At 41.3% G+C, this 20,811-nt stretch overlaps 1 protein-coding gene across 5 annotated transcripts in view; it reads right to left on the bottom strand.

Moving 5' to 3' along the window:
* pcdh17 (protocadherin 17) overlaps window positions 1-20,455 on the bottom strand; it is a 195,243-nt gene extending 174,788 nt beyond the window's left edge. For 3 of the 5 annotated variants that reach the window (XM_088993130.1, XM_088993126.1, XM_088993127.1), the window contains exons 1-2: window positions 19,937-20,455; window positions 16,404-19,222 (exon numbers count right to left, since the gene is read on the bottom strand). In XM_088993130.1, coding sequence (XP_088849256.1) covers window positions 16,404-18,899 — 2,496 coding nt within the window. In that variant the 5' untranslated portion in view covers window positions 18,900-19,222; window positions 19,937-20,455. The remainder of the gene's footprint in view (window positions 1-16,403; window positions 19,223-19,936) is intronic. The other 2 variants (XM_088993128.1, XM_088993129.1) reach the window with 1 other exon arrangement.
* Between the last annotated feature and the right edge of the window lie 356 nt (window positions 20,456-20,811).

Below are 20,811 nucleotides of genomic sequence, written 5' to 3'. Positions count from 1 at the left end.
CAAAGAGGATGTCAACCAGAGGGGAGATGTTGAGCAGGTTGGGCTTAGCAAAAACTGTTTTCGTACATCATAAGTGAGTGAGATGATGAACACGCCGGTCGGTGTTCCTGGAAATGATTTTGTCATGTTAATCCTTCAAGCCACACAGACACACACACAAGCACGCACACTTCCAAATATTTCACTGTCATCTCAATTTCCACCAGGCGAAACATATCAGTTTATTATATAGTGATACCCCGGCTTACAAACTATTCGGTTTAAGAACGTTAAATTTATGAAAATGTAACCTTGGCATACAAACTATTTTTCGGGATACAGACAGAGCGCAACAATGAGTGATGTGTCGTTCGCGAACGAGTCCGTTCTCCTAACAAGGAAATGGCAGCCGATTGTTTTTGTCCTCTATCAACCGCCCCCAGTCTTAAAGCCACGTGATTGGTCAAGAATGCAGCAGTGAAGGGAGGTGGTTTAAACATTAAAGGACAACCGAGGTCTCCGGACAACTTGTGTCCATAATTTGTAAAATGGCTTCAAATGACTTCTACTGAGCGTATTTGACAAAGATTCCACCGCATATTTGACGTTTTAAGACTCGCGCTGAATATTCAGGAAGTTTTGTTTTTGAGTTGGTGACGAGTCCGTACGTGACGTCACTAAAGGACCGCCCTTGACCGTAAAAAAGACACATTGTAGCGGTCCTTCCATCACATCAATGTATTTTTCTGGACTTGTTTGGTCTGGGGACCTCGTGTTGCACCCAAAAGCCGCCAGAGGGCCAGAAGAGGGCGTCCAAGCGCCTTATAAGGAATTTATCAGCCTGTGGAAACGGAGGTGGCCACAGGAGGTCGCCATTTTGTGCCTCTTTTTTTTTGGGTGAGAGATGTCCCGCCAATGTTGCCTCAAAATGGCACAAATAAATTTTTTAATCGATTGCAAACATGTATGCTTTCCTCTTCAGAACTATTTGAATCATATTCATAACTGGATGTGTAACAAGAAAGCATCTTCTCCGAATCTGAAGCCATTGTTTTGATTCACAAACGATGCAAGACGTCTTGGCGTAACGTCACGAACTGGAGGCGGGACTTTCTGAAAATGCCCAATTCGCAGCTCAATTTTTTGCAGATTTTGGACACTAAGTCATTTTTATTGGTGTTTTGCATATGAATAAAAATACCATAATGTGTGTTTTGGGTATTTTGGATGCTATAAAAACGTGTTTGCTGGTGTCAGTTAAAAAACAAAAAAGTGACGTAAGTTGTCCATTAAAGAAACAGGCAGACGACAGAAAGAAAACAGTGAAATGTGGACTGTTTTCAACTTTGATAGTTCAAAGGCAGAGTGTAGACTGCAAGGTTAAAATATCCCATCAATCAGGCTCCAAAAATAACCCGCACAAGCCATAAGTACACTTGATGCAAAACGCTATCAACCCTGCTAAACAGAACACAATTGATGAGGAACTAAGTAAAATTATGGCAGATAAAGCACATACAAGGGTTCATTCCTCAAGATGGTGAAAGAAGAAGGCTACGTTCCTCATCAAGTGTTTAATGCTGAGGAAAGCGGACCACTCCATTCCATCAAGCCATCAACGACCATCACAAAGGTCAATAAAACCACTTTATTATATAGTACAGTTTATTTCTTTAATTATAATACCATAACACATTTATTATACATAAAATAAGGTCTATTTTGTGTAGTTTTAAGGCTTATTTAGTTGAAAATAATATTTTATGGGGACCTGGGAATGGATTATTCTCACTTTAATGGGTTCCTATGGGCAATTATTTTTTGGAATACACACTTTTCACCTTACACACTCTGTCTGGGAACCAGTTAAGTTCGTAAGTCAAGGCCCCACTGTACATTCCATACAAAATAGAGCACTGAAGCAATTTACGAACAAATTCAACTTACGACCTTTCTGGGAACCAATTAAGTTTGATAGCTGAGGTATCCCTGTAATTTAAAAACTGCGTGACTTTCTGTTATTTCCCTTTTTTTGTTGGTGCTAGTTGTGCCTCTGCATATCAACTTTTTTTTGAACCGGGTGGTTGTTTCAAATGAATTATTCCAGGAAACGTTCTTTGTCTGCATAATTCAGGCAGATTTATGTGCGTGGGTGGCTGCCTGTAATTTCATTGTGTATTCCAGGCATAGGATTTAGTCCTTTAGAGTCAGAACCACTTGTCTTTTGTGAGCGTGACAATCTTGCATTTGTCCAAACCTTGAAACACCCTTCCTCTCGGAAAGACACCCACACACACACACATAAACACACACATTAACACACACACACACACACACACACACACTTAAGCACGCAAACACACTGATGTGCATAACAGCGTGGTGTATTATCACATCCTCTGCCATATATTATATTGAAATTGCTCCCACACTTGAGAGACCACTGTTGCAATGGATTAGAAAAACACTCTTTATTTAATTTTCTTTTCTTTATCCCCCTTCATCTTAAGATAGCCGTTCTCCTTTCGGAGCCTCCGGTGGGATGGGATGAAATATATAAAAAGTTACCTGGGAAAACGGGAAGTGTACTTTTTTAAGAACAGACTTAGCGGTTGTTTCAAAGTCACTCCTGTACTCCCACAGTTGACTTGTTAAGAAGTTGATCGCGGGTATCGTAAAAGTTGTTTCATTTCATTTTCCTCTGTACGGTATTTCTAAATCCCTTTTGATTGTCGCCAGGCTGGAGAATGTTTCTTCAGGGATTAAACCAAAGTATCTCATTGTTTAAAAAAATAAACAGTTCATCTTTGTTTATTCAATTCCTTCTACTGTTTATTCCTTTTTTTCGCTGGCAGACAAGCAGACAAGCTTGTTTTCAGTGTAAATCAAACTGCTACTCAGCCATGAGGGAGGGCAGGGGGGGTTGGCGAGGGTGAGATCTTATTAGAACAGTGATACCTTGGCTTACGCACTTAATTGGCTCCCAGAAAGTGTGTGTAAGGGGAAACGTGTGTATTCCAAACATTAATTTCCCATAGGAAACCATTAAAATGAGAATAATCCGTTCCCAGGTCCCCATAAAACATAATTTTCTACTTTCTAATTTTTCAGGCCTTAAAACTACAGAAAATGTGCTATGGTATTGCAATTAAAGAAATAAACTGTACTATATAATAAAGTGGTTTTATTTACCTTTGTGATGGTTGTTGATGGCTTGATGGAATGGAGTTTCATCAGCATGAAACACTTGATGAGGAACGTAGCCTTCTTCTTTCACCATCTTGAGGAATGATCCCTTGTAGGTGCTTTCTCTGCCATGATTTTACCTAGTTCCTCATCAAATGTGTTCTGTTTAGCTGGGTTGTATAGCTTTTTGCATCAAGTGTAGAGATGGCTTGTGTGGGTTATTTGTGGAGCCTGATTGATAGGATATTTTCACCTCGCAGTCTACACTCTGCCTTTGAACTATCAATAAAGTTGAAACGAGTCCAAATTTCACTGTGTTTTCTATCCATGTTCTCAACATTTCACTATTGTTTTTTTTTCCCGCTATTGTTTTTTTTTTTGTTTTAAGCTCTGTCGTCTCCCTTTCGCGTGTGTGTGTCTATTTCTGTAACCCATCCTCCGAGCTCACTGCTGCGTGCGCCTCCTCCCTCCTCTACCATTCTACCATGGATCTTGACCAATCACGTGCGGCTTTAACCGAAAACTGACTGGGGGCGGGGAATAGAGGGGGGAAAAAACGGCTGCCATTTCTGGAGATTCAAGAACCGGCTCATTCGCGAACGACACATCAGTCATTGTGGCGCTTTGTGTGTTTCCCGAAAAATAGTTTGTATGCCAAGATGATATACTCGTGAATTTAACGTTTGTAAGGCGAAAAGTTCCTTAGTTCGGAAACCGAGGTATCACTGTCGTGACTATCATTGACTCACCATGTATACCTAAAACAGTCATTATGATAAATTGACTTTTTAAATTGTATTTTTTATTTGATCACATTTTTGGATAAAAAATGATAGTCAAACATTTGTATCGTACATTTTCCCTTACAGGTAACTACAGTTTAATTTATTTCACATGCCGCAAGAGAGGCTATGTTGACTCTCGGGTGACCATTCTTTGACCAAAAAGCTGTTTCAAATCATTTTAATGAAACACGATGGTTGAATCTTTCGCGTCCGTGCGAGTTAAGCCTCTATCGGTTGCTTGGTTTTGTCAGGCGTTCATTTTGTAATTTCATTAAAATGAAAAGACCTGCTGATCTGGCAAAGGTTGAGAACAAAAGACACTTTGTGTTTTACAAGTGTCAAGAAACAAGACAGGATATGAGAACACAAGTTGGCCTCTGTGAGACTCAAATGGGCCGGACGCATGAAATCAATTAGCTTAGTTCAGTCAGGAAGCAGTCTATTGGAGATGACATGGCCATGATAATAACTGCCCTGGCAGTGGATCCGTGGGGGAAGGCGAGTGGATTTTCAAGGGTGCCCTGTCTAATTTATCGACACCAGACTTTCAAGTCAATAATGTTTGGCCGTTTTTTTTTTTTAATATGAAGTCGCTTTGTATTTTCTCGAACTGCCACCGACCAAGACATCACAGCTTGGATTGACTATTGCAATTCACTTCTCCTTGGTGTCCCTCAGAAACCTCTCCACAAACTTCAACAAGTACAGAATTCTTCAGCCCGGGTCATCAGCAGAACCTCATCCTTTCACCACATCATCCCCGTTCTCCAAGAGCTCCACTGGCTCCCCCTCAAATATAGAATCAACTTTCAAATTATTCTTTATACATTGAAAACTACAGTGATACCTCGGTTTACGTACCCCTTGGCTCACGAACTGTTCGGTTTACGAACGTTAAATGTATAAAATTTTACGTTGGCATACAAATAATTTTTGGGATAAACACGGAGCGCCACAATGAGTGATGTGTTGTTCGCGAATGAGCCCGTTCTAACAAGAAAATGGCAGCCGACTGTTTTTATCCTCTATTCCCTGCCCTCAGTCTTCGGTTAAAGCCACGTGATTGGTCAAGAACGCATCAGTGGGGGGGGGGGGGGGGTTAAACATTATAGAGACAGGCAGACGACAGAGAGTGAGAAAAGGGATAGAAAACAGTGACATTTGGACTCGTTTCAATTTGATAGTTCAAAGACAGAGTATAGACTGTAAGGTTAAAATTCCCATCAATCAGGCTCCACAAATAACCAGTACAAGCCATCGGTACACTTGATGCAAAAAGCTATCAACCCAGCTAAACAGAACACAATTGATGAGGAACAAGGTAAAATGACGGCAGAGAAAGCACCTACAAGGCATCATTCCTCAAGATGGTGAAAGAAGAAGGCTACATTCCTCTTCAAGTGTTTAATGCTGATGAAACCGGACACTCCATTCCATCAAGCCATCAATGAGCATCACAAAGGTAAATTAAACGACTTTATTACACATTTCTGTAAGCTCTCAGTCATCCATGAAAAGGTCAGTCATCGATGAAAAGGTTTCTTCAGCCGTCATCTGTACTTCTTTGAAGGTGTCGGACGTTTCGCTTCTTGAAATAGCATCTTGGCTAACAAGCGAAACGTCAGACACCTTCAAAGAAGTACAGATGACGGCTGAAAAAACCTTTTCATCGACTTTATTATACAGTATAGTTTATTTCTTTAAATATAATAGCATAGGACATTTATTATACATAAAAAAAAAATGTATATTTTGTGTAGTTTTTGGGACCTGGGAACGTATTATTCTCATTTTAATGATTTCCTGGGGAAATTATTTTTTTGGCATACACACTTTTCGCATGACACACACTGTCTGGGAACAAACTAAGTTCGTAAGCCAAGGTATCACCGCATCCATAACCTTGCCCCCCCCATACCTATTTGACCTTCTTCAAATTTCTCTTCCCTCTCGTTCCCTCAGATCCGCTTCCTCCCCCCACCTCTGTGTACCCCCTGTGCCGTCTCAGCACAATGGGGGACAGAGCTTTCAGCTGCCCTGCCCCCAAACTCTAGAACTCACTTCCTCCCAACATTGGTAACATGGATTCTCTTCCCACCTTCAAATCCCATCTCAAAAGCCATCGATTTAAAATGGCATTTTCTGTGTAGCTCTTTCTCTTGTTTCTATTTATCATTGTATTTTATTTATTGCATTCTATTTGTGATTGTATTTTATTTATGATAGTGCCTATGCTTGTCTGTGACTGTAAAGTGTCCCTGAGAGCTTTGGAAGGTGCTCGAAATAAAATGTACTATTATTATTTCTTGTTTTCTTTCTAATCCCACATTTTTCACTTTGTCTTCCTATTTAAAACTAATCCTTGTTAGCCGCTACAGGTTCTACATTTTCATACAAACCTACCCTGTAAAAAAAACCCACAATTCAATGCGACCAAATGAAACGTTGATATCCCCAAGAGACCCGAGGCATTTAACCTCGCACATCTGGCATTTTGCTTCAAACAAGGCAACCAAGAAGTCAATAGCACCACCAAAGGTCACATAAATCACCGGAACAAAACGTTCCCTGTGCAGGAATCTCAAATTGTGCGTTGACGTGCATCATAGCGGCTACAGTCACACAGGTGATCTAGCTAGCTGTGCTAAGTTGAAGTACTGATCGTTAATTGGTTCGTTTAATTGAAATGGCCTTTGCAAGAGAGCCCAAAAGATCATTTATGCCTTGACGACTCGCAGGGTCCTTCTGGAACCGCATTTCTGATCGATATAGGTCAAGGGTCAGCAACCTTTGACCCTCAAAGAGCCATTTCCACCTGGTAGCCTGGTTTTAAGAACTGGAAAGTCAACCTGCAGCCTTACCAACCTGCATTACCTGCGGCCTCATGACCTTAAAATTACTGAAATAACGTCTGCCCAGACGCCCGGGGCATGCAACTTTTACATCGGGCGTACAACTTACAGAATGTCAGAGTTTTCTGCCCTGGTGTCGGGTAACTAGATAGCTAACTTGCTAATAGATGACTAATAGATAGCTAGCTAGTTAGACAGCTAATAGATAGCAAATAGCTAGCCAGCTAGGTAGCCAGCAACGGTGACTCCGTTCAACCAGGAATAACTCAAATAGATCAAGTTAGCTAGCTAGCTAATAGATGACTAATAGCTAGCTAGCCAGTTAGACAGCTGATAGCAAATAAATAGCTAGCTAGGCAGGCAGCTACGGCGACCCGGCCCAACCGGGAACAACGCAAACAGACCAAGTCAGCCAGCTAACCAATAGACGACCAACAGCCTGCCAGCTAGCTAGCCAGCCAGACAGACAGCCCATAGACAGAAAATAGACAGCCAGGCAGCCAGCAACGGTGACAGCGTTCAACCGGGAATAACTCAAATAGATCAAGTTAGCTAGCTCGCCAACAGACGACCAATAGATAGATAGTTAGCTCTAGCTAGCTAGCTAGACAGCTGACAGCAAATAGATAGCAAATAGACAGCTAGCTAGGTAGCCAGCAACTTTTGTCATGAGTTTCAGACACTGCCTACATATATGTTTAATTAAAAACGACAATGTACAGTGATACCTCGGTTTACGAACCCCTTGGCTTACGAACTTTTCGGTTTACGAACGTTAAATTTATGAAAATTTTACCTTGGCATACGAACTTTTTTCGTCCGTTCTTCTGACAACAAAACAGCAGCCAACTGTTTTTGTCCTCTATTCCCCACCCCATCTTCAGTTAAAGCCACGTGATTGGTCAAGAACGCAGCAGTGAGTCGGGGTGGTTTAAACATTAAAGAGACAGGCAGACGACAGTGAGAGAATTTCAACTGTAATAGTTCAAACGCAGAGTGTAGACTGCAAGGTTAACATTCCCATCAATCAGGCTCCACACACAACCAGCACAAGCCATCTGTGCGCTTAATGCAAAAAACTATCACCCCAGCTAAATTGAACACAATTGATGAGGAACTAGATAAAATGGTCACAGAGAAAGAACCTACAAGGGATCATTCCTCAAGATGGTGAAAGAAGAAAGCTACGTTCCTCATCAAGTGTTTCATGCTGATGAAAGTGGCCACTCCATTCCATCAAGCCATCAACGACCATCACAAAGGTAAATAAAAATGACTTTATTATACAATACAGTTTATTTCTTTAATTATAATACCATAGCATATTTATTATAGATAAAATAAGGTATACTTTGTGTAATTTTAAGGCTTAGAAAGTAGAAAATTATGTTTTATGGGGACCTGGGAACGGATTCTTCTCATTTGAATGGTTTCCTATGGGAAATTAATTTTTGGGATACACACTTTTCACCTTACACACTCTGTCTGGGAACCAATTCAGTTTGTAAGCCGAGGTATCAGTGTGTCTAAATAACAGGTGTGATGGTTTACAGCCCACGAAATAACATCTCCACAATCTTGTAGCAAATGACTGTAATTTCCCCAAAGGGTCGGCCATTGCTGAAACTTAACAATGCAAAATAAAATCCGCCACCTGTATTGGACACGGGGGCGCACGACATGACGGAGGGCATTGCTCTTGAGTCGCAGCAATCCCTTCTGAGCATTGAGGAATTTCGCAACAGCTTGGCTTTAACCTTCATCCCCGCGCTGAGTAATTCCCTCAACGCCTTAAGCGGTATTAAGCGTCATTACTGCGCATATCATTTATCTACTTATCCCAGGAATTCTCCTTGCAAATAGAATGAAGCTCTACACCGGTCTGGTCGCTGGACCAGTTGCGAGTACGATCAGGGGGAGGGGGAGTCACGCTCTGATGATATGGATGAGTTAAAGAAAAACCGACACCATTTTTTTGTTACCTAACTGACATCAGAAAAACGTTTTTTAGCATCTAAAATACCCAAAACACGCAGGCTGATATTTCTAGTCAAATGCAAAATACCAATAACAATGAGTTAAAGTGCCCCAAAACTACTTCAAAATGACCTCAGGATGGCGAGTTTCAGAAGGTCCCGCCCCCTTGATCGGACGCCTTTGCCTTGCTCTAGAACAGTGGTTCTTCATCTTGTTGGAGGCACCGAACCCCACCAGTTTCATATGCCCATTCAGCGAACCCTTCTTCCAATGACTGCCTCCGAACCCCTGAGACCGACTCACCGAACCCCTAGGGTTCGATGGAACCCAGGTTAAGAACCACTGCTCTAGAATCAAAACAATGGCTTCAGATTCGGAGAAGATGCTTTCTTGTTACTCCTCCAGTTATGAATATGATTCAAATAGTTCTGAAGAGGAAAGCATACATGTTTGCAATCGATTAAAGAAGTCCTTCAGAATCATTTTGAGGCGTCTGGACTCCAATGTAGCGTCCCAGAAAATGCACAAGATGGCGCCCAAGATCCATTGGAAATGGGATGATTTGTCTGCTGTAAGTTGTGTCAACTTGTATCAAATAGTAGTCTTGGTGCAACACACAACGATTCATCATGGCATTATTTATGTGTTTTCCTTCTAATTTCGCCATCATCACAGATCAACACGAAGTTTTCAGACCAAACAAAGTACCCAAAATGCATTGTGTGTCCCTTTCTCGGTCAGGGGCGTTCCTTCAGTGACGTCACGTACGGACTTGTCACCAACTCAAAAACAAGACTTCCTGAATATCCAGCGCAATTCTTAAAAGGTAAAATATAGCTAAATGCGGTGGAATCTTTGGCAAATACGCCCAGTAGAAGTCATTTGAAGTGATTTTACAAATTATGGACACAACTTATCCGGAGGCGTCGGGTGTCCTTTAAATGAGCTTGGGTGGCACCATTAGAGGAATTTATGAGTGACAAATGACCCACCCCCCAACCCCCCGCGCGCCCCTCACCAAAAAAGGTGATCAGACGTTTACGTCGGATGCTCTTCCTGACACAAGCCTCTGTATTTATCCGGACTTGGGACCAGCACAAAAAGACACTGGCTTATGTCCCTACAGAACAAGCAACTCTGAACTTAATAAAGATGAAGATGCTCAGTAAAAGGCTCCCAAACACAAAATGGCCATCGGCACAGCAACATTTAAAAGCAAAACTCAAAACGAGCAATCTTATGAACCGAGTTACACGGATTACTTGAGGACTTGATGCAAACCTGACGCAAAAAAGCTATCAAGCCAGCTGAACAGAACACAATTGATGAGGAACAAGGTAAAATGATGGCAGAGAAAGCACCTACAAGGGATCATTCCTCAAGATGGTGAAAGAAGAAGACTACGTTCCTCATCAAGTGTTTAATGCTGATGAAACCGGCCGCTCCATTCCATCAAGCCATCAATGACCATCATAAAGGTCAATAAAACAACTTTATTATACAGTGCAGTGTCTTTCATTATTTACAATACAATAGCACATTTATTATAGATACAATAAGGTGTGTTGTTAGTAGATTTAAGGCTTATTTAGTTGAAAATTATATTTTCTGGAGACCTGGGAACGGATTATTCTCATTTTAATGGTTTTCTATGGGAAATACATTTTTGGGATATACACTTTTCGCCTTACACACTCTGTCTGGGAACCAATTAAGTGCGTAAGCCAAGGTATTACTGTACCTGTCAACCCAGCTACGCAAAGTTGCTCTTGTGAAAGGCAAATGCCTCTGGATACATTTATTGTCGCAACTGTATTGAGAAATGAGCCGTGGGGTATGACGATGAATGGTGGAAGATTTTTGTCTTTGTTCCCTGACATCTTTCTCCGGTCGCCACTATGCTCTGACTCGGGTTACCTACTGTCCACATGAATGGAAAATGGTGGCCGGGTGGAAAAGAAAATGATCTGCTTCTGTAACAGCCTCTGAAGAAACTTAATGCCTCAAGGCATAGCTCGCTAGTTTCTTTTGAATAATACAATAGAGGGCCTTACGTAGCTCACATTTTCAGGGGACCCACTTAAAAGAAGATACAGTGATACCTCGGTTTACGAACCCTTTGGCTTACGAACTTTTCGATTACGAACGTTACATTTATGAACATTTTACCTTGGCATACAAACTATTTTTCGGGATACACACAGAGCGCCACAGTGAGTGATGTGTCGTTCGCGAACGAGCCCGTTCTAACAAGAAAATGGCAACCGCCTCGTTTTTGATCTCTATTCCTCGCCCCCAGTCTTCAGTTAAAGCCACGTGATTGGTCAAGAACGCAGCAGTGAGGGGAGGCGGTTTAAACATTAAAGAGACAGGCAGACGACAGAGAGAGAGTGAGAAAATGGATATAAAACAGTGACATTTGGACTCGTTTCAACTTTGATAGTTCAAAGGCAGAGTGTAGAATGCAAGGTTAAAATTCCCATCAATCGGTCTCCACAAATAACCCACACAAGCCATCTGGACACGTGATGCAAAAAGCTATCACCCCAGCAAAACAGAACACAATTGATGATGAACAAGGTAAAATGATGGCAGAGAAAGCACCTGCAAGGGATCATTCCTCAAGATGGTGAAAGAAGAAGGCTACGTTCCTCATCAAGTGTTTCATGCTGATGAAACTGGCCATTCCATCAAGCCATCAACGACCATCACAAAGGTCAATAAAACTACTCTATTATATAGTAGTTTATTTCTTTAATTATAATACCATAGCAAATTTATTCTACATAAAATCTGGTGTATTTTGTGTCGTTTTAAGGCTTAGAAAATTAGAAAGTAGAAAATTATGTTTTCTATTTACCATAGCACATTTATTATACATAAAATAAGGTATATTTTGTGTAGTTTGAAGGATTAAAAAGTAGAAAAGTATGTTTTATGGGGACCTGGGAACGGATTATTCTCATTTTAATGGTTTCCCATGGGAAATAATTTTTTGGGAAACACACTTTTCGCCTTACACACTCTGTCTGGGAACCAATTAAGTTTGTAAGCCAAGATATCACTGTACCAACGAGTTTTTTTGTTGCTGCTCCTACTAGTTTTGCCGACGACAGTCATAAAAGAGTGCGTACAATGAGTCTGCAGAAAACGCAACGGGGTCTAATTCATCATCCTCATCAAATTAGAAAGGAAACAGGCCAATAATGACCCGCCGTCACCCTGATGAGGAAGTCCTACTAATGCTCTTTGGAATGGCCTTTGACCTTTGCAGCTGGCTCATAACAGAAGCGAGAACAACAGACAGTGGCTTTACTCCCTGGTGGGAACACGTCACAATTGATTGCGGTCGACATCGCAGAAATGTCCAGCTCATATAGGGTGTGTGTGGGGGGGGGGGGCTACAAATAACGGCAGACAGCTTTGCTAGGAAACAAAATGGCGCAAAAGAGATAAAGAAAGACAGAAAGAACGTCTGGCGAGCATAACAAGTTAGAACATTCAAAAATGTTAAACTATAACTACAAGTTATGTAAAGATTGCTTCAGCTGAAGAGAGCAACGCAAACCATGATAATAAACGACAATAACTAAAGTAAACTAACACCTGCATTTTGATCACAGTTTTTAATAATAATAATAATAATAATAATACATTTCATTTATAAGCGCCTTACAAAACTCTCAATGACACTTTTTGTCATTGAGAACAGACAAAATAAATAAACACAATAATAAATAAAGAAATAAGTAAACAAAAAAAAATACATAAATGCATAAGTTAAACAGACATAAATAAATAAATGAATAAATAAATAAATAAATAATAAATGAGTAAATAAGTGAATGAAAGAACCAATAAATTAATTAGACTGACAAATAAATTAATAAACCAAATAAATAAACATACAAAATAAATCAACACAATAATAACAAAGACATAAGTAAACAAAAAAATACATGAATGCATAAATTAAACATACAAATAAATAAATAAATAAATAAATAAACCCAAAAAAACAGACTAAATGAATAAATAAAAAATACAATTATAATAAATAAGTGAATGAATGAACCAATAAATTAATAAGACTGACAAATAAATTAACAATAAAATAAATCAACAGACAAATTAAATGAACACATTAATAACAAATAAAGACAAAAATAAACAAAAAATACATGAGTGTATAAATTAAACAGATATATAAATAAATAAATAAATAAATTAAATAAATAAATAAATAAACCCAAAAAACGGACTACATAAATAAACAAATAAATAGATAATAAATAAAATTCTAATAAATAAGTAAATAAATAAATGAACCAATAAATTAAGACTGACAAATAAATTAACAATAAAATAAATAAACAGTCAAATTAAATAAAAGCATTAATAACAAAGACATAAATAAACAAAAAAATACATGAATGCATAAAGTAAACAGACATAAAGAAAGAAACCCAAAAACAGACTAAATAAATAATGAATAAAATAATAATAAATAAGTAAATAGGAATGAATGAACCAATAAATTAATAAGACTGACAAATAAATGAACAATAAACCAAATAAATCAACAGACAAAATAAAAAAAAATATAACAAAAAAAGACATAAATAAAAAAAGAAATGAATACATAAATTATACAGACATATAAATAAATAAATAAACCTGAAAAAAAACTGATTAAACAGACTAAATAAATAAATAACAAACACAAACAAATAAATAAATAAGTAAATAAATTAATAAAAATAAATGCATGAATAAATAAGTAAACAGATAAAACTGGCAAATAAATCAACAAGAAATTAATAAAATAAACAACTAAATAAACACTTCCGGGTTGAGTGAACGCTGGCGTGTGTTGCTGCCTCTGCTCACCCGCAGAAAAAAAAAATACCCTGTGACTGTAAAGTGTCCTTGAGAGTTTTGAAAAGCGCTTATAAATGAAATGTATGATTATTATTTTTATTATTATTACAAAACTTGATCTGTGGCAAGTGACCATTGTGTGAGCATTACGTGGCGCTGCAGGTCTTAAGCCCCCGTCTGAACACAACAGATTTTTAATGAGCTTAAGGCCAAAAGACTCGGACAATTTTACACATTAGAGACTTACAGGTCTACCTAACTCTTCACAAAGATGCTTAAAGTGGCTTTAAAAAAATGTTCAATTGGATAATCTCCTCATGGTTAATTTGAAACATTATTAGTAGCAGTTCGCGAACCAACGCCTTGGCTTACGAACGTTTCGCTTTACGAACGTTACATTGATGAAAATTTTACCTTGTCGTACAAACTATTTTTCAGGGTACACACGGAGCGCCACAATGAGGGATGTGTCTTTCCTAACAAGAAAATGGCAGCCGACTGTTTTTGTTCTCTATTCCCCGCCCCCAGTCTTCGGTTAAAGCCACGTGATTGGTCAAGAACGCAGCAGTGAGGGGAGGTGGTTTAAACATTAAAGAGACAGAGACGACAGAGTGAGAAAATGGATAGAAAACAGTGAAATTTGGACTCGTTTCAACTTTGATAGTTCAAAGGCAGACTGCAAGGTTAAAATATCCCATCAATCAGGCTCCACAAATAACCCGCACAAGCCATCTGTACACTCAATCCAGATAAACAGAACACAATTGATGAGGAACAACGTAAAATTATGGCAAAGAAAGCACCTACAAGGGATCATTCCTCAAGTTGGTGAAAGAAGAAGGTTACGTTCCTCATCAAGTGTTTAATGATGAGGAAAGCGGCCACTCCATTCCATCAAGCCATCAACGACCATCACAAAGGTCAATAAAACCACTTTATGATACAACACAGTTTATTTCTTTAGCATTTTGTGTAGTTTTAAGGCTTAGAAAATTAGAAAGTAGAAACTTATGTTTTATGGGGAACGGATTATTCTCATTTTAATAGTTTCCTATGGGAAAGAATTTTTTGGGATACACACTTTTCGCCATACACACTCACACACTTAAATTTGTAAGCCAAGGTAACATATATATATATATATATAAACTCCCAAGTGCTCATCCATGTGAGTATTTAGACCAGGCTGTCTCGTCCAAAGTCTGCGTGGACCGATTCAATTACCGTCCACCCTAATGTAAACAAATTGTTTCAAAAATAATAATTATTATTATTATCATAGATGTAAAAGTATACTTAGGAGAAATGGTCATAATTAGGATAATGCAAGGTTTGAAAATGTAAAGCGTCTGTGTCAGATTGAGCAGCAATACATGTAGAGTTGAGTGGCAAATTGCTAATTGCAGGGTCGGGGGAGGGTGGTTTAAAAAGTGTGTTGCTATCATAAGAAAATGCATCATATGATTGTCCCGTTGAGGTCCTTCCCGGTTAGTTGACATCATGTTGCTTCACTTGAGCTATCTAGCTAGCGAGCTTGCTATTTGGCTATCTGGCTGGCTAGCTTTCTAGCTGGCTATTAGTTATTTATTAGCTAGTTAATCTCACTGTCTAGCTGGCTACCTAGCTGTCTATCTATTCATTATTTATTAGCTAGCTAATCTTGCTATCTAGCTGGATATCCATTAGTTATTTATTAGCGAGCTAATCTCGCTATCTAGCTGGCTATCTATTTACTATCTATTGGATAGCTGGCTATCTATTAGTTATTCATTAGCTAGCTAATCTCGCTACCGAGCTGGCTATCTATGTGCTATCTATTAGCTAGCTGGATAGCTCTCTAGCTGGCTATCTATTACTTATTCATTAGCTAGCTAATCTTGCTATCTAGCTGGCTATCTAGCTAGCTATCTAGCTGGCTACCTTGCTACATATCTATTTGATATATATTTGCGAACTAGCTATCTAGATGGCTACCTAATTAGGTAGCTATTTGCTACCTATTAGCTATATATCTAGCGAGTGATCTATTAATTATCTATTAGTTAGCTCATCTCGCTATCTTGCTGGCTATCTAGCTATCTATCTAGCTGGCTACCTTGCTACATATCTATTTGCTAACTAGCTATCTATTTACTATATATATGCTATCTATTAGCTAGCTGGCTAGCTCTCTAGCTGGCTATATATTAGTTATTCATTAGCTAGCTAATCTCACTATCTAGCTGGCTATCTAGCTGGCTACCTAACTAGGTATCTATTTGCTATCTATTAGCTATATATCTATCTAGCGATCTATTAGTTATCTATTAACTAGCTGGCTACTTTGCCACATATCTATTTGCTAACTAGTTAGCTATCTGTTTGCTATCTATATGCTATCTAGCTACTAGTTATTTAGTATCTAGCTAATCTATCTAGACGGCTATCTAGCTAGCTACCTAGCTGGCTGTCCTTGCTACATCTGTATTTGATATATATTTGCTAACTAGCTATCTAGCTGGCTACCTTGCTCCCTCTCTATTTGACATCTATTTGCTAACTAGCTATCTACCTCGCTAGCTATCTATTTGCTATTGTTACTTCCGGGAGACTGAACACTGGTGCGAATGGCCGTTCCGTACTGTACTGCCTCTCCGTGTACATTTTTCCTTTTACAAGACAAGACGTGGATCCTTCGCGAGGCTAGTCACGTGAGAGTAGGAAAAAAAAACAATATGGCAGCATAGGGGCAATTCCCCCTTACCTGTATGATGGACATGCGGTTAGTAGGTGTGTCTGTAGTGCTGGTGACTGGGCTTGTGAAGCTGGTGTGGCATCCCACGTGGCCTTGGGGCACGCCGAGGTTATTGGAAGTGGGCTTAAGGTACATGACCTCGGATCTGGGTGAGCTGAGTGGCAGGCGTGTCTGATAGTCAAAGTACATGGGAGAGGTGGCCAAGGAAGGACTGCTTACCACGTTCATCACATTCATGGCATCCCGCTCCTCCACCTCGCTTTGCACCAGCATGATGTCGTTCTTGTTAATCTTCTTCTTCTTGCCTTTCCCGAGTTGCGGGTGGGAATACTCTGCAATGCGACAGTTGTAGGTCCGTATCTCCTTGTTTTCTCTCTTGCATTTGACCGCGATGGTGACCATGGCGGCCAGGAGAATGATGGATATGATGCCGAGAGTCACAATCAGGGGCAGTGACATGTCCCAGTTCTGATTGCCGTCGACGTGCAGCAGGCCGTCGGTCGGAGGTCCATCGGAGGCCTTGACGATAAGCCGAGCGGCGGCGGTGAGGGTGGGCTTGCCGTGGTCTGACACGCGGATAATTAGCTCCACCGTAGGGCTTACGTTGTCCCAGAAAGGGTGGGCCGTTCGCACTTCTCCAGTCGCCGGATCTATATCAAAAAGATGCTCTTCGTTCCCATCTGAGATCTGATACGTGAGCCTGCCGCTCTCACCGTAGTCGTTATCCACCGCTCGCACCGTGGTGACAGTGTAGCCCACACCAACATTGCGCGGTACGTGGATTTCAGCCGTATCATTTTGCAGAAGAGGCAGAACAATGACGGGTATGTTATCGTTAACGTCCAGAACGCTGATGCGCACCGTTGCGTTGCTCTCCAGGTGCGGTGATCCGGCATCCCGGGCAAGAACCTTGAAATCAAAATATTTGATTTGCTCATAGTTGAACGACCTCACCGCATATATGGCTCCGTTAGCGGCGTTGACATTTACGTAAGTATTGACATCGCCGCCGCTCACGTTGGAATTAATGATGCTGTAGTACACCGTGCCGTTCTGGCCCAGATCCGGGTCATGCGCTAGGACTGAACCCAAGAACTCGCCGGGAATGTTATTCTCTGGTATTTGGAGAAGGTACACGGCCTGGGTAAAACGCGGCACGTTGTCATTCTCATCCAGAATTTTCACGGTAAAGGATTTGGTCGAGTTGAGGGGTGGAACGCCATTGTCTCTGGCCACAATGGTGACGTTGTACTCGTCTTGCGCCTCTCGGTCCAGCGGTCTGTCTGTCACCACCGTGTAGAAGTTGTCATAGTTCTCCTCCAGTTTAAAGGGGACGTTACCCAGCACTCTGCATTGAAGCTGCCCGTTCCTGCCGGAGTCCTTGTCTGTGACACGAACCAGCGCAATCACAGTGCCCGGAGGTGCCGCTTCGCTGATGGCTCCCTGTCTCACGGACACGAAGCCGATAGAGGGCCAGTTATCATTCCTGTCCAGCACTTTAACGGTGACTTTACAATGACCGGGGATGGGATTGGGTCCGAGGTCTTTCGCCTGGACGTCAATCTCGATCACCGGACTCTCCTCGTAGTCTATTTCGCCCTGAATCTTTATGACCCCTGTTCTGGAATCTATTGAGAACAGCTCTCGGATTCTCTCTGGGGCGTAGCCGCTGAAAGAATAGACGACCTGTCCATTGTTGCCTTCGTCGGGATCCGTGGCGTTCAAATTTATCAGGACTTTACCCGCAGGTGAATTTTCGGGAATTTCTACAACGTAGGAGGGCTGGTCGAACACGGGGCTGTTGTCATTTGAATCGATCACTTTAACGTTGATCTGCATGGTACCCGACCTTGGATACTCTCCGCCGTCAGTGGCCGATAATATGAGAGTGTGATGGCTTCGCTCCTCCCGGTCCAGTGGCCTTTGAATAACCAATTCCGGGAACTTGCTTCCATCCCCTCGGGATTTTACCTCCAAGGAAAATAGATTGTAGTCGTCGCGTGTTATCTGATAGGTTTTCAGTCCATTTTCACCCGCATCGGGATCGTGCGCGCTGGTCAAAGGAAAACGCGTTCCCGGAAGGGCGTTTTCAGATATATCAATATCAATCTGATCCGAAGGGAACGCCGGCGAGTTGTCGTTAATGTCTTGGATGTCTATTTTAATCATGCAGATCTCCTTGTCGTTGGCAAACACTTCCATCGAGAGCTGGCACTTGGGGTTTCTCTTGCACAAGGTTTCTCTGTCGATGCGTTGCTTGGTGTACAGTAGTCCACTTTGGGGGTCAACGTTGATGAGATGCGGTGCCGAATTCTCCAGAACCCTGAAGTTGGCTTTCTTTCCTTGCCCTGCCGGACCGGTTTGCTCCAGTCCAAGTCTGGCATCTTTGGCAATGTTCCCAATGACAGTTCCCGGACCTTGTTCTTCTGGGACAGAGTAAGTCAAGTTTTTCAATGTCAGGGCCTGAGCCCATAAGAGGAGGAAAAAGAAAATGGAAAGATGCATCCCCACTCTGAAGTCGGGGCAAAAACGGGGACGAGGGGGGGTGGTTCTTTCTCGTCCGCCTGTGACCTGTTGATGTGTTGTTAAATCTGGCAATTATGACTCGGGATCAAATGAAGAGTCCTGTTCATCTGGTGAGGTCTTGACATCGGTCTCGGTAGATTGCCTTTGATCGGTTGCGCTCCTCCTCTGCCTCTCCCAGCGATGTGCGGCGCCGCCGAATGCCTAATTCATATTCCGCGGAGCACTCGGCGAACTCATCTGAGCAATAATCAGGAGCCGCTCTCCAAATTGAACACTCGTTGGGAGCAAAAATGGATAACCACCTAGAAGAAAGACACAAACAAACATGGACGTGATCCGAATGTCACTTTGTTGGTGGAAGGTAGACGGAAAATATTGGAAATTCTACCCGGGACGAAATGAAATCGACCAATGAGCCAACATTGAAACCGGGCTCGTATGTAATTCATCTCCACAATTATGGGTGGAGCTTGCCAATTAGTTAACCTTGGGAAGACTCCCTCCTCTCTCTCTCTCTCTCTCCTCACACACTAAACAGTTCTTATTCACGAATAAACAACAATTCCCCTTGAATGTCTCCACTTACATCGAGAGCCAGTCGGACTTTCTAGCCGTTCATGAAAAAAAAAAAAAAAAAATCAGGATGAAAGCCGTCTTAACTTTAATGATATGGTGACTATTACCGACATACAACCGGAGATGGCCTATTGTCATGGTTATTCGAACAAGTGAGTAGAAAATGAGCCTCTTACACGCATTAACAAATCCACATAATCCGGATATTTCAAATGAGCCTCATAAAAATTCCAAAAACGAGCTGCCAGCCATCAGCGCAACCGTGTAATTCTCTCCTCTGGTGCTCTGTGTCTTTCTCTGCAAAGACTCAACTGGAAAAGCTGTTGCACCGCATGCTGCCTTCAAATAGAAAAACAGCTTTCGAAATCCAGAGACAAGCACTCCCAAAAAAAAACATGATTTCAAGGCAGACAAACAAACACATAGAAAGGATCACCTACCCATATTAGTTGAAATATTAATCCCCAAAAGATGACAAATATAAAGATCCAAAGTCAGTTCCTCACTTTGACCCCCTTGAGCGAGTCTGTCGGTTTGCAGGCGACACTGCACCGCAGTGTAAATAAATTCAAACGGCTTCAGAAAAGTCTGACTGGGATGTCAATGATGAGGATGCAGGTGGGGGGTGTAACGGGGTTGCGCGTGGGGTTGCTTCGCCTTTTGCCGACCTTCGTTCAACAAACGATGGACATCCAGATGTTTTTTTAGGTAAAGGTAAAGATCCAAAAAGGAGTAAAGGGCAAACGGTCAGCGGGATGTCCAAAAAAAGGGTTCCACTCAGCAACAGCGGTGTGGTAGTGGTGTCCTTGTCCGGCGTCCTCAAGCAAAGTGCGGCTGAGCGAAGAGGCAACAGTTCGTCTGCATACTTGCCGTCGAAAAGAGTGAGTTGTTGCGTTATGCCAAGCACGCCGTTTTCTCCAAAGTATGTTATGCACGTTTGGAACAGGGTACCGGAGTACATGAGCTGCTCCGAGCAAAGAATGAAGTCCGCGCACGGAAGGGCTCCGCATTAAAATGTTGCCTGCGCTCGCCAGGCAGCCAATCGCTTTCGGGAGGAGGAGAAAAGAAGGAGGGATTCAAAACGCAAAGCACCAGCACGGACTGCAAATGATGGGGGGCTCGTTGGCCACCCTCACGGTGTGTTATTTTTCAAAAAAAAAAAAAAAAAAAAAACGAACGGCTGAAAGAAGAAAGAAAGAAAAAACTGCAGCTCGTTACTCGTTGAACTTCATTGTTGTTACGATGCAGGAAGCCAGCAGGTGTCCGTGAAGCCGTTAGTAAACGAGAAAAGCATTTCAGTGTCGCTCTTTCAACA

This window comes from Hippocampus bargibanti, linkage group LG03, assembly GCF_051943395.1.
Source record: "Hippocampus bargibanti isolate YZ-2025 linkage group LG03, ASM5194339v1, whole genome shotgun sequence".
Classification (NCBI taxonomy): domain Eukaryota; kingdom Metazoa; phylum Chordata; class Actinopteri; order Syngnathiformes; family Syngnathidae; genus Hippocampus; species Hippocampus bargibanti.
The sequence above is the reverse complement of the archived record's forward strand: the minus strand, read 5'-3'. Positions and strand labels throughout refer to the sequence as shown.